Source organism: Balaenoptera acutorostrata, chromosome 8, assembly GCF_949987535.1.
Source record: "Balaenoptera acutorostrata chromosome 8, mBalAcu1.1, whole genome shotgun sequence".
NCBI classification, from domain to species: Eukaryota; Metazoa; Chordata; class Mammalia; order Artiodactyla; family Balaenopteridae; genus Balaenoptera; species Balaenoptera acutorostrata.
In genome coordinates this window covers 115,888,270-115,902,645 of record NC_080071.1, presented here as the reverse complement: position 1 = coordinate 115,902,645, position 14,376 = coordinate 115,888,270, and the positions used below count along the sequence as shown (strand labels likewise).

The 14,376-nt window shown below is 36.1% G+C and overlaps 1 protein-coding gene across 2 annotated transcripts in view; it reads right to left on the bottom strand.

The window, feature by feature from the left end:
• The window catches only part of RAB3GAP1 (RAB3 GTPase activating protein catalytic subunit 1), a 110,632-nt gene that overhangs the window by 93,923 nt on the left and 2,333 nt on the right, over positions 1-14,376 (bottom strand). For both annotated transcript variants that reach the window (XM_057551843.1, XM_057551844.1), the window contains exon 3: positions 11,590-11,665. In XM_057551843.1, coding sequence (XP_057407826.1) covers positions 11,590-11,665 — 76 coding nt within the window. The remainder of the gene's footprint in view (positions 1-11,589; positions 11,666-14,376) is intronic.

Below are 14,376 nucleotides of genomic sequence, written 5' to 3'. Positions count from 1 at the left end.
TAAAAATCATCCAGAAAGCAGGCACAGAGGGAACTTAACCTCAACATAATAAAGGCCATATATGATGAACCCACAGCCAACATCATTCTCAATGGTGAAAAACTGAAAGCATTTCCACTAAGATCAGGAACAAGACAAGGTTGCCCACTCTCACCACTATTATTCAACATAGTTTTGGAAGTTTTAGCCACAGTAATCAGAGAAGAAAAAGAAATAAAAGGAATACAAATTGGAAAAGAAGAAGTAAAGCTGTCACTGTTTGCAGATGACATGATACTATAGAGAATCCTAAAGATGCTACCAGAAAACTACTAGAGCTAATCAATGAAATTGGTAAAGTAGCAGGATACAAAATTAATGCACAGAAATCTCTTGCATTCCTACACACTAATGATGAAATATCTGAAAGAGAAATTAAGGAAACATTCCTATTTACCACTGCAACAAAAAGAATAAAATACCTAGGAATAAACCTACCTAAGGAGACAAAAGACCTGTATGCAAAAAAACTATAAGACACTGATGAAGGAAATTAAAGATGATACAAATAGATGGAGAGATATACCATGTTCTTGGATTGGAAGAATCAACACTGTGAAAGTGACTATACTATCCAAAGCAGTCTACAGATTCATTGCAATCCCTATCAAACTAACAATGGCATTTTTCACAGATCTAGAACAAAAAATTACACAATTGGGCTTCCCTGATGGCACAGTGGTTGAGAATCTGCCTGCTAATGCAGGGGACACGGGTTCGAGCCCTTGTCTGGGAAGATCCCACATGCCGCGGAGCAACATGTGCCGTGAGCCACAACTACTGAGCCTGCACATCTGCAGCCTGTGCTCCGCAACAAGAGAGGCCGCGATAGTGAGAGGCCCGCGCACCGTGATGAAGAGTGGCCCCCGCTTGCCGCAACTAGAGAAAGCCCTCGCACAGAAACGAAGACCCAACACAGCCAAAAATAAATAAATTGATTAATTTTTAAAAAAGAACAAAAAACTGTTTAAAAAAAAAAATTACACAATTTGTATGGAAACACAAAAGACCCCAAATAGCCAAAGCAATCTTGAGAAAGAAAAACGGAGCTGGAGGAATCAGGCTCCCTGACTTCAGACTATGCTACAAAGCTACAGCAATCAAGACAGTATGGTACTGGCACAAAAACAGAAATACAGATCAATGGAACAGGATAGAAAGCCCAGAGATAAACCCATGCATATATCGTCACCTTATCTTTGATAAAGGAGGCAAGAATATACAATGGAGAGAAGACAGCCTCTTCAATAAGTGGTGCTGGGAAAACTGGACAGCTACATGTAAAAGAATGAAATTAGAACACTCCCTAACACCATACACAAAAATAAACTCAAAATGGATTAAAGACCTAAATGTAAGGCCAGACACTATGATGTGCCAGACACTACGATGCTGCAAAATGATGCAGCTGCTGTGGAAAACAATATGGTGGTTCTTCAAAAACTTAAAAATAGAACCACCAATGATTTAACAATCCCATTTTTGGGTATACACCCAGAAGACTTAAAAGCAGGGACTCAAACTGGTATTTGTACAACCATATTCATAGCAGCATTATTTGCAATAGCCAAAGGTAGAAGCAACCCGTGTCTAATGACAAATGAATGAATGGATTAACAAAGTGTAGCATATACCTATAACAGAATTTTATTTCAGCCTTAAAAAGGAATGAAATGGACACACACTACAATATTGGTAAACTTTGAAGACATTATGCTAAGAGAAACAAGCCAGACATAAATATTGTATGATTCCTTTCATATGATGTTGTTAGTGTTTAATGAGTATAGTTTCAGTTTAGGATGATGAAAAAGTTCTCGATATGGATGGTGGTAATCATTGCACAACAGTGTGAATGCACTTAATTAATGCCTGAACTGTACACTTAACAATGGTTAAATTGGTAATTTTTTTTTTACAAGTTTTCTTATGTTCTTTGCTAAAATGAAAAATTTATAATTTTTGTAACGCAAAAGACACATTCAAATTAAAAGAAAAATGACAGGCTAGGCAAAAGATCTGCAACACAGTTATTAACAAAGCCCTTCTATAACTCAATAAGACAGTAGAAAATTGGTGAATGTATATAATGAGCAATCGAAAGGGAAATTCTAATGTTTAATAAACAAGAAGGAACACTCATTTTCAACAGTGCTCAGGAAAATATACATAAAAATTAGATAGTTTTACATTGACAAAAATATAATGAAAATTGTGTTGGAGGACTGAGGAAATGGGTGCATTCATGTGCCATGCATGAGGAGAGCAGAAGTACATTCAATCATCTTGGTGGAAAACAAAGCTGTATTTATCAAAAATAAAAAACACATTCCCTTTGACTTAGTAATCCTACTTTTAGAACTGTTATAGAAATATTCATACAAGTCTGCAAATGTATGTACAATAATGCTTACTACCCCAGTGCTACAACTGCAAAAACTGAAAATTAAATATCCTTTCAATAGGAATATAAACAAGACATTATGGTACAGTTATACAGTGCACTACAATGCAAGCGTTAAAATAATGAGATAGATGTCTGTGTCTTATCTTGGAAAAAAAGCCAACAAAATATAAAGTTTTTTTAAAAAGGCAGTTGTAGCACAAAACATCTTTTTTTTTAAAGGTATGACACAGACACACGGAATAGAATATCAAACAGTTAAACACTGTTAGCTCTGAAAAGGAGATGGGCAGAAGGGAAGTGATGAGGAGGAAACTGTCACTTTTGAAATACAAACATTATTTGATTTGGTTATATTATTTTTGTAGTTACAGGGTTTTTTAAATTTTAATAAAAATATTCTGACCTCAAAACTAGAAAATGGAAAGGACAGGAAAGACAATTTCAGGAAACTGACTTCAGAAGACAACTTTCTAGGCCATAAGACAGATATCTTGCCCCCAAATATTTCTCCATACAATCTAAAGCTGTTTATTTACTTTTCTTACATTTTTCTGAAATTCCACTGGTGTCCTTTTAAAAACATTAAAAACTTGAGCATTGTATGGTGGAAAGGAATTCAGGCTAGGAGCCCAAAAGCAGTTTCTGTGAATTACTTTAGTCATTGATAGGATAAGGAACTCTCCCTGGAAGAGTAACAATTTCAATTTCATTTTTATTTTCCTTTAGCATTTTAGTAGCATAGAAAACCAAAATACTTTTTGTAAGATCAAGTGATTATCACCCATTCAAATCTTTTTAAATAAATTAATAAAAAACTACACTCTGCTAACCCAAGTAAGATTAGAATTATATTTTGGAGATGGGGATAGAAACAGGAAACAAAGGAAAGAAGCAGGTAATTTTGGAGCATTCAACATTTAAGGGCTGACTTGAGTCAAAACTTGAGGCCAGGATACCAGAGACTGAGTAAAAGACTAGGGAGGTAGAGGTATATTAAGGACAAATTTCACTGACTTAAAAATTATTACTGTGTGTGGGGTACAAAACTTCATGATCGGACTTCCCTGGTGGTGCAGTGGTTAAGAATCCGCCTGCCAATGCAGGGGACACGGGTTCAATCCCTGGTCCGGGAAGATTCCACATGCTGCGGAGCAACTAAGCCCGTGCATCACAACTACTGAGCCTGCGCTCTAGAGCCTGCGAGCCACAACTACTGAGTCCACGTGCCACAACTACTGAAGCCCACACACCTAGAGCCCACGCTCCACAACAAGAGAAGCCACTGCAATGAGAAGCCCATGCACTGCAACAAGGAGTAGCCCTCGCTCACTGCAACTAGAGACAGCCTGTGCGCAGCAACAAAGAACCAACGCAGCCAAAATTTAATTAATTAATTAATTAAAAAAAAAAAAAACAAACTTCATGATCAAGTAAACCTTTGGATATGTACTCAACCAAAACAAAATACATTAATTTTTTAAATAGTAAATGCATACGAAACAAAATTGAAAATAGTAGCTTTTATTTAATCTTTTTTGAGTCACACGTTCCTTTAAGTATCCGATGAAAGCTCTGGACCATCTGCCGGGAAAATCATGCATATTCACATTAAAAATTAAGCATGTATAAAAAAAATTAAGCATGTACACAATTTAAAGAGACCTAAGACTCTGGGTTAAGAACTCCCATTAAAAATGGTGGTGAGGTCCCTCTGTCCACAAAGAACTTCATCCTTTAAACTGGCTTAACTCTAATTCTACTAACATGATAAAACCTAACTTCCACCGTAATTTTCTCTTTTTTTCCCTAAATTTTTTATTTTTATTTATTTATTTATTTTTGGCTGTACCACATGGCATGTGGGATCCTCATTCCCTGACCAGGGATCAAACCCATGCCCCCCGCATTGCAAGCGTGGAATCCTAACCACTGGACTGCCAGGGAAGTCCCAACCATAATTTGCTTAAGCAACTGAGTTCAGAGATCTAATTTGGGATTAACCGCTTGAACACCTACAAGTCATTGGTTGTACACTTCATGGAGGGAGGAACAGAAAGAATACAGTCCTCTATTGGTGTCTGTAGAGAACTGGTTTAAGGACGTCTCTCCCACACCCCCTAGGATACCAAAATCATCAGATAGTCAACTCCCTTACATAAAATAGTGTAATATTTGCATAGAAACTATGCACATCCTCTTGTGTACTTTAAATCATCTCTAGATTACTTATAATACATAATACAATGTAGACGCTATATAAATAGTTGTAAATACTATGTAAATAGTTGCCAGTGCCACAAATTTAAGTTTTGCTTTTTGGAACTTTCTGGAATTTTTTTTTTACAATATTTTTGATCCTCAGTTGAATCTGCAGATGTGGAACCCACAGATATGGAGGGTTGACTATACTGATAGCTGAGGAATAGATAAAATGACTATGGAGTAAAGAGGTAAAGTATATAACAATCTGGAGGTGAGGGAGGGTAGAGAGGTTGCTTTAATCAACAGGAAGCAGAATAACAATTCCTGATCCATAGTAGGAACTCTATAAATGAATGAATGAAAAGTGAATAAAACAATAAATGAACAAAAGGAAGTAGCTGAAGAGACTGACTACATGGCTCCAGTAATAGGGAGAGAATTTTAATATTTTGGGCACTAACCTGAAAACATAATTTAAACATTTCCTCCTCACTATAGAAAAATACAGTCAAAATTCTCATCAGCCATATTTACAACCAAATTTTTAGAAAATGACTCACCCATTAGACTTGCCAATTGCAGGATATATAAAATTCATTAAGAAGAAAAAATCAAATTACTAAATCAGAATCAAAGAAAAAAGGAGAAAAATTACTAAGTCAAAGGAGGAAAAAAGTAAAAACTAAAATCAAAATATAAAGAAAAGAGCTACTTACAAAATTAAATGCAGATATAGTAAACTAAATACTAACTTACTTTAAAATACACCAGGGACTTCCCTGGTGGCGCAGTGATTAAGAATCCGCCTGCCAATGCAGGGGACATAGGTTCGAGCCCTGGTCCAGGAAGATCCTACATGCCATGGAGCAACTACTGAGCCTGCACTCTAGAGCTCTCGAACCACAACTACTGAGCCCACGTGCCACAACTACTGAAGGCCACATGCACAGAGCCCGTGCTAAGCCACTGCAAAGAGAAGCGGATTCTTAACCACTGTGCCACCTGGCAAGCCCCAAAAAATCTTTTAAAATATACAAAAGAAAAATAAAAACTATGAAATAATAGAACTAAAAATGTCTGAAGAGACGTCTCATCTATCTCTGATGAAACCTGAACCTTTTCAGCCAAAATTACACTAGCAAATTCAGCCAAAATTACACAGAGTTTTATTTTTTCCCAGCTAGGTGCTAAGTTTTTAACTTCTAGGAGCTCTAAGGAAGCCATTGATACTTTTTACAGTAAATAAGTGTTAAGTAATTCTATTAGTTTATATTCTATTCTACTTAAGCAAATATCATTTTAAAGCTTCTGGTGAATACTTTTGAGAGGCAACGCCATCAGCAGCAAAAACTAACTGAGATGGCCCAATGCCACAAAGGGAGTAAGCACTAAAACTAGAATTCTTGAGAGGGAAGGACTGGGAGTGTGGGATTAGCAGATGTAAACTATTATACATAGAAAGGATAAACAACAAGGTCCTACTGTATAGCACAGGGAACTACATTCGATATCCTGTGATAAACCATAATGGAAAAGAATATGAAAAAAGGAATGTCTGTATGTGTATAAGTGAGTCACTCTGCTGTACAGCAGAGATTGCCACAACATTGTACATCAACTATACTTCAATAAAAAAATGATTTTAATTTAGAAATCTATCACTAGAAGACTACTAGAACTCATTAATCGGGGCTTCCTTGGTGGCGCAGTGGTTGAGAATCTGCCTGCCAATGCAGGGGACACGGGTTCAGGCCCTGGTCTGGGAGGATCCCACATGCCGTGGAGCAACTAGGCCTGTGAGCCACAACTACTGAGCCTGTGCTCTAGAGCCCGCAAGCCACAACTACTGAGCCTCCACGTCTGGAGCCTGTGCTCTGCAACAAGAGAGGCCGCAACAGTGAGAGGCCCGCACACTGCGATGAAGAGTGGCCCCCGCTCGCCGCAACTAGAGAAAGCCCTCACACAGAAACAAAGACCCAACACAGCCAAAAATAAATAAATAATTAATTAATTAAAAACTTAAAAAAAAAAAATGGTTAAAGTGGTAAACCGTTAGTACAAATCGTCCTTGACTTATGATGGTGTTATAATGGCCCAATAAACTCATAATAGGTTGGAAATATCGTTAAGTCAACATAATACACCTAATCTATCATATATTATAGCTTAGCCTAGCCTACCTTAAACATGCTCAGAACACTTAACATTAGCCTAGTTAGACAAAATCATCTAACACAAAGCCTATTTTGTAATGAAATGCTGACTACCTCATGTAATTTTTTGAGTACTTCAAGTGAAAAACAGAATGGTTACACGGGTACAGAACAGTTTTAAGTGTATCAGTGGCTTACCCTCGTGATCGAATGGTTTACTGGGAGCTGCAGCTTGCTGCCCAGCATCACAAGAGAGTACTGTACCACACAGGCTAGCCTGGGAAAAGATCAAAATTCAAAGTACAATTTCCACTGAGTGTGTATCACTTTTGTATCATACCCATCAAAAAATCCTAAGTCAGACCACCGTAAGTTGGAGACCATCTGTATATATTTTACCACAATAAAAAAAAATTAATCAACATACTTAACCATATTCAGAGAATAAAAAAGAAAAACCATCTGACTGTTTCAATAGATACAGAATAAGATTTGAATAAATTATACCCATGATTTCAAAGAAACCTTTCAGCTAATTAAGAACAGAATTTCCCCTGTGTTATAAAGGACACCTATGAAAAACCTACAATTCTGAGTATTGAAGAGCTGGACATTTCCCCCTTAAAATTGGGAAGGAGGCAAGGATGTCTACTCTCAACAATTCTATTCAAAATTTTATTAAAGGTCCCAGTTAGTGCAATTAAAAATAAGAAATGCGGGCTTCCCTGGTGGCGCAGTGGTTGAGAGTCTGCCTGCTAATGCAGGGGACACGGGTTCGGGCCCTGGTCTGGGAGGATCCCACATTCCGCGGAGCGGCTGGGCCCGTGAGCCACGGCTGCTGAGCGTGCGCGTCTGGAGCCTGTGCTCCGCAGCGGGAGGGGCCGCGATAGTGAGAGGCCCGCGCACCGCGATGAGGAGTGGCCCCCGCTTGCAGCAACTGGAGGGAGCCCTCGCACAGAAACGAAGACCCAACACACAGCCAAAAATAAATAAATAAATTAATTAAAAAAAAAAAAAAAATAAGAAATGCAAGGTACAAAAATTGAAAAAGAAGTAAAACTGTCCCTATTTGCAAACAACATGACTATGCATGTAGAAGATGCAGAAGAATTAACAAAAAGATTATGAATCTTTACATTTAACCAGGTCTCAAGATACCAAATCAATATACAAAATTTTATTGTATGTCTATGCACTAGCAACAAACAAATGAAAAAGAAAATTTAAAAACAATTCCATTTACAACTGCATCATATAACATATTTAGTAATAAATTTAACAAAAAAATACAAGACCTCATCAAAAGCTATAAAACATTGCTGCGATAAAGATGACTTAATAAGTGAAGAGATGTCAAGCTTCAAGATTGTCAAAATGTTACTTCTCCTCAAAGTAATCTATAAATTCAACACAATCCCAATCATAGTCCCAGCATAATCATAATCCTTTTTATATAAACTGACAAGCTCATTCTGAAATTCATAATGAAAACAAAGGTCCTAGAATAGACAAAACAATTTGGGAAAACAACAAAAGCTAGAGAATTTACATTAACTAAATTTGGGACTTACTCTAAAGCTATTCAGTGGTTCTCAGTTGGAGGCAATTTTGCACCTCAGGGGACATTTGGCAATGTCTAGATACATTTTTGGTTTTCACCACGGGGAGGATGCTACTGGGATCTAACAGGCAGAGGACAGGGATACCACTAAAATTCTATAATACGCGAGACAGCCCCACAACAACCTGGCCCAAAATTTCAATAGTGCCAAAACTGGGAAACCCTAAACTACAGTAGTCAAGACAATGTGGTATTGACATCAGGATTTTCAAATAGATTAATGAAACAGAATACAGATTCCAGAAGATGACCCCCCTAGGTCAACTGTCTGACAAAGGCAACAAAGCAATTCAATGGAGAAAAAAGTGTTTTCAACAAAAGGTTCTAGAACAAGATAGCCATATGTAAAAAACTGAACTGTGATTCCCACCTCACACCATACATGTCATTAGTTCATGATGGGTCATATACCTAAATAAAAGCTAAAATGATAAATTCTAGAAGAAAACATATCTTCACAACCTAGCAAAAGTACTATCTGTGAAAAGACTTAAAAGCAGAATATATAAAAGAACTAAAAGATCCCTACAACTCAATAAAAACTCAACCCAATTTAAAATATGGACAAAAAACTTGAACAGACATTTCACAAAAGATGACACACAAATGGCTAACAAGCACACGAAAAAAGTGATCAATACCAATATTCGTCACAGAAATACAAAAGTAAAACCAGAAAGAGAAATACAAATTAATTCCACAAACTACATACCCATTAGGAGGACTAAAATTTATAAGACTGAAAACAAACAACTGCTGGTGAAAATATGAAATGACCCTAACTCTCACATATTGCCGGTGGGTAGGTAAAATGTTACAAAAGATCTAGCAATTTCTCATAAAGTTAAGCATACACTTAGCCTATGACCCAGTAATTCTACTCCTAGATATTTACCCAAGAGAAATAAAAACATACCTCTACAAAAGGCCTCATGTAAGAATGTTCTGCTTTATTCACAATAGCGAATATGTCTGTCAACAAGTGACACACTGTGGTATATTCATACGACAGACTACTACTCATTAATAAAAATACTGATACCTGCAACAACCTAGAATAATCTCAAATATTATGTAAAACAAGCCAGCATAAAGACTATGTACTGTATCATAGCATGTATATCCAATCGCAGAGCAGGCAAAAGTAAGCTATGGTTTAAAAGAAAAAAGGAAAAGAACAGCAGATGCCTTGGAAGGGCAGGGGGCAGGGGGTGTTGCAGGGAGAAGGCATGAGTGAGGAACATGGGAATCAAGTGGAAAGGTTCACTATGGACATTTCTGGGATGACAGAAATGTCCAATATCTTGAGTGAGGAATCTTACATGATATAAACATTTATCAAAATAAGCAGTTTTGTGCATTATGTATAGTTTATTAAAAAAAACTATTTAAAAAAGATATAGTAGGGGTGGCGAGTAGATAGAGGTAATATTGAAATAAGAAATGGAAGAACTGTTGAACCTGAGTGACACACACACGGGGGTTCCCTATACTATTTTTGAAATTTTCCACAATTAAAGGTATTTAAAAAATAATTTCTCTTAATTCTCCCTCAGTGGAGGAAGAGAATTGGTAATCACTGTCCTTGACATAAATTACAATCTCTTACTAAGGTATGCTCTAAATTTTCTTTTTTATGCTGAATATATACAGCATATATATACTCCTTTACACTTTAATCTTATTCATCATAGTTACAGCTCACCTTGAAATGTGTTCATATTTTCCGTATTTGATTTATTTACTACTACCTGTAAGGAGAAAACACTCCTTTTGCCCCTACTACCTGATAGCAATACGCTACCTACTTTGAATACATTACCCAACTTAAATCCCGAAGTTGAATTTAGCATCTAGAATTTTAATCTTATTTACTTATTAATTACCTCTCTCTCATGAAAATTCATGTGCAATGGCAAACAAGGATCTTACCCTGTTCACTACTTCTTCAGACATGGCACATAAAGGATACCCAGTGAATATGTGTAAATCAAAGAATTAAGGAATATAATATCAGAGCTCACAAATACACAGTTTAGCTCTCTTTTTGACAGTACAAATCACTTCCCACTCCAGTTATATCCAGCTTGTTTTGCCTTTAATTTTATTGGCATTTATATCAACTGCTATGTCTTTGTTTCAAGTGGAATAGAATATCTGTGTCTCAGAACTTCACATTTCCTCTACTCAAAAATACAATCATAAAATATTTAAACAGTTGATTTAATGTATATATTTCACTACATTAAATGATGTGATTTTTCTGCTCTTATTCATATGGATAAAGAAAAAACTCATAATACTTTGAGAGTCTCAAATTCTGTTAACATCACAATAAAGCTGAAAAACCCTAGCAAATATTGAGAATTGAGAGTTCCTTACACAGGGGTAAACTGCAGTTAATAGATTTTTAACAAAAACAATGATCAAATTTACTTGAAAGGAATTTACCTAACAAAGAGAGCATCTATATAAGCCTAAAATCAAACTGTTAGTTCCCTTCAGTGAAATACAGGAAATCTAGGTTTGTTCTCAGAGTATGTGCTTCAGTAAACATTTGCAGCATGGTTTATGAGCAAAACTATCAATACTTAGATTAGGATTAGTTTCACCTCAATTTTGAATATTTTTTTTCATTCTTAAATATCCTCAAAACATCCATAAAGTTAAAAAAAGAAGAGGGGAAAGACAAACATTATTAGTGGTATCATAAAATACAAAAACTGAGTAAAATAACTACTAATGACATCAAGTTAGTTGTTGAAACCAAGATTTTTCCTCATTAGTTACGCAAAATACTCTACCCAAGAAGTTGGTAGTTGCTATTTTTCTCTGACCAAAAAAATTTGAAAAACTATTTTCAAACATTCTAAGGGAGAAAGCAAGAGAGAAGTAAACACCAGAAGAAACAGAAATAAAATCACTCACAAAGTATGACATTATATATACAAAATTTTCTTATTTAAAAAACAGGTCACAAGTATCTTACAAATGTTGTTCACCATAGATTCCAATCCAAGTTCTTCCAGATGCCATTTTATGTTCATAGATTATACATAACTTTAAAAGCATTTACTTTAAATGCATTTACCAAATGCAGCAAAAGACTTAAAAATAGAAGTTTCAAAGCAAATACTCATTTAGAGATACCAGCAAATAGATCTGACCTTTTCAAGTGGCTTTCCCAAAGAGTTTCCAATCAGTTTCCAGTCATTCAAGACTTCTTCAATTTTGGAAATAAATCTAGGAAAGAGGAAAAAACTTTCTAAATATGTAACCACATTTTTTCCTATTGTTATATAATTTCTTTAAAAGTTTTTTTTTTTAATATTTTAACACTTTCAACAAAGAAGGCTCAGTAAGTTTAGTACTGTTAGCCTAATTTATGGATGTGAAATAAAAATGAAAATCATCTTTAGCCCAAGAATTCTTAGATTGAGGGACTTCCCTGGTGGCCCAGTGGTTAAGAATCTGCCTGCCAATGCAGGGTCACGGGTTCGATCCCTGGTCCGGGAAGATCCCACATGCCGTGGAGTAACTAAGCCCATGTGCCACAACTACTGAGCCTGCACCCTACAGCCCGCGAGCCACAACTACTGAGCCTGCGTGCCGCAACTACTGAAGCCCGCGCACCTAGAGCCCGTGCTCCACAACAAGAGAAGCCACTGCAATGAGAAGCCTGCGCACTGCAACGAAGAGTAGCCCCCGCTCTCCGCAACTAGAGAAAGCCCGTGTGCAGAAACAAAGACCCAACGCCGCCAAAAATAAATAAGTTTTAAAAAATAATAAATTCCCTTGATAATATGTGGATTTAAAGTTTCTGTTAAAAAAAAAAAACAATGCAAAATTTTTAAAAAAAGAATTCTTAGATTTCTTAGATTGATTTTTTTTAAGTCTACTGCCAACCCAACAAAGCCTGTTCTGCCTTCTATAGAATATAAGAGTAAATCTCTCCATATTGAAATGAATATAATAAATTTGAGACAGAAAAACTGACAGACTAAAATGATACTAGTAAAGATAATTATGAAGCCAATGATTTCTTCACTACCCTCCAAATAACTGATCTATTTAAATTAACTTTTCCTTTAAAGATATTTATGAATTCCCTGATTTGCCTCCCCTTCCCCCAAAAAACATTATTTGGGAACTTTGCCCATTAAAACAAAACAAGCTTTAAGGGACAGCTGGCAAGAAACTGAAAGTAGATTTGTCAGCTTTAAGGAATAATCAACAGAGTTTTAAACTATTCACTGTCTGATCTTTAAATCTAATGATCAAGCAGACCTATTAAAGAGAATGAACTCTGACTAGCAACATGCTCAATTTCAGCAAATGAACACTATCACATCTCAGTAGCAGTGTTCAATACATATTAAAGGACACTTTCAGAAGACTTGTTATTACTCTAAGAAGCTGCCTTCTTACACTGTATATGATGCAATCTAACAGCAACAGTGCTCTCCTAAAACACTTACATAGTATTGCTAGAGTACTAGAGTTAATTCTAGTCAAAATATATTCAAAAGTATCAGGTTTTTCCTGTCAGTGACATTATAAATTATTTATTTACATTCTTGGTGTAAAGGTAGTAATGGGAGTTTTTATGATTCAACTGAACCTTCTAATTACTTCCTCTTTAAAATTAAAAAAAGATATTAATTAATACAATATTTTGAGGGGGTTCAAATGGCAATTATCAGTTTTTATGAAGAGTGCTCTACAAATAAGTAAACACGTTTGCAAAAAAAGAAATAAAAAATTTAAATGTAGGCACATGTGAGCAAAAATCTGTATGTGAAATACACATTACATTTATAAAGGTAAAAAACTGGAAACTGCCTTAAAGTCCAACTGCAGCAAACAGCTGTAAATTAATGGTACATCCATTCAAAGGACTAATATGCACCCATTAAAAATCATGTTTTGACGCCCATTTGAGGAAATAAGAAAATGTCCACATGTTAGATGAAAAAATGGAAGCTATAGAAATAAATATTGGGACTTCCCCGGTGGTGCAGTGGTTAAGAATCTGCCTGCCAATGCAGGAGACATGGGTTTGAGCCCTGGTCTGGGAAGATCCCACATGCTGCAGAGCAACTAAGCCCGTGCACCACAACTACTGAGCCTGCAATCTAGAGCCCATGAGCCACAACTACTGAGCCCACGTGCCACAACTACTGAAGCCCGCATGCCTGGAACCCGTTGCCCACAACAAGAGAAGCCACCACACAGAGAAGCCTGCTCACCACGACGAAGAGTAGCCCCTGCTCGCCACAACTAGAGAAAGCCCACGCGTAGCAACGAAGACCCAAAGCAGCCAAAAATAAATAAATAAAAATTAATTAATTAAAAAAAAGATTTTAGAAATAAATATTAATACAGTTTAACACAAAAAGTTTACAACACACAGATTACAAGGAATTTTCTCAAAATATTAACAGTAGCTACCTCCTGCTGGTAGGGTTACAGGTGATTTTTCTTTTTTATTTTATAATGATGTATCATAATAAAAATAATTTAAAATAATACAGCTTTCACGGTAAAAGAAGGAACATCTTAAAATATTCATTGTATGAATCCTATCAGTACTAAAACAAACCAAAATTGGACTCTATCCTGTAAGTATTGATACTTGATTAGAAAAATGTAATAACTTTATCCCTGAAAGCTCTCCAGACCTCACCTGAAGAGTCACTTCCTCTTCTCATTCTGTATTAGGTTTTTCTGTTATATGCTCTTAAAAGACCAGGTTTCTTTCTCTTCTCAGTATTTCAATTGTAATTACAGACGCTTGTACTATTATTTGATTCGTGTCTGTCTATTCCATTAGTCTGTACGTTCAGCAAGAGCAGGAACCATATGCTTTCACTGACCACCGCGCATCCCTAATGCCCTGCACTGTGCTTGACACATACGTACTCAATATTTTTTCAGTGGACAAGGGATAAAAA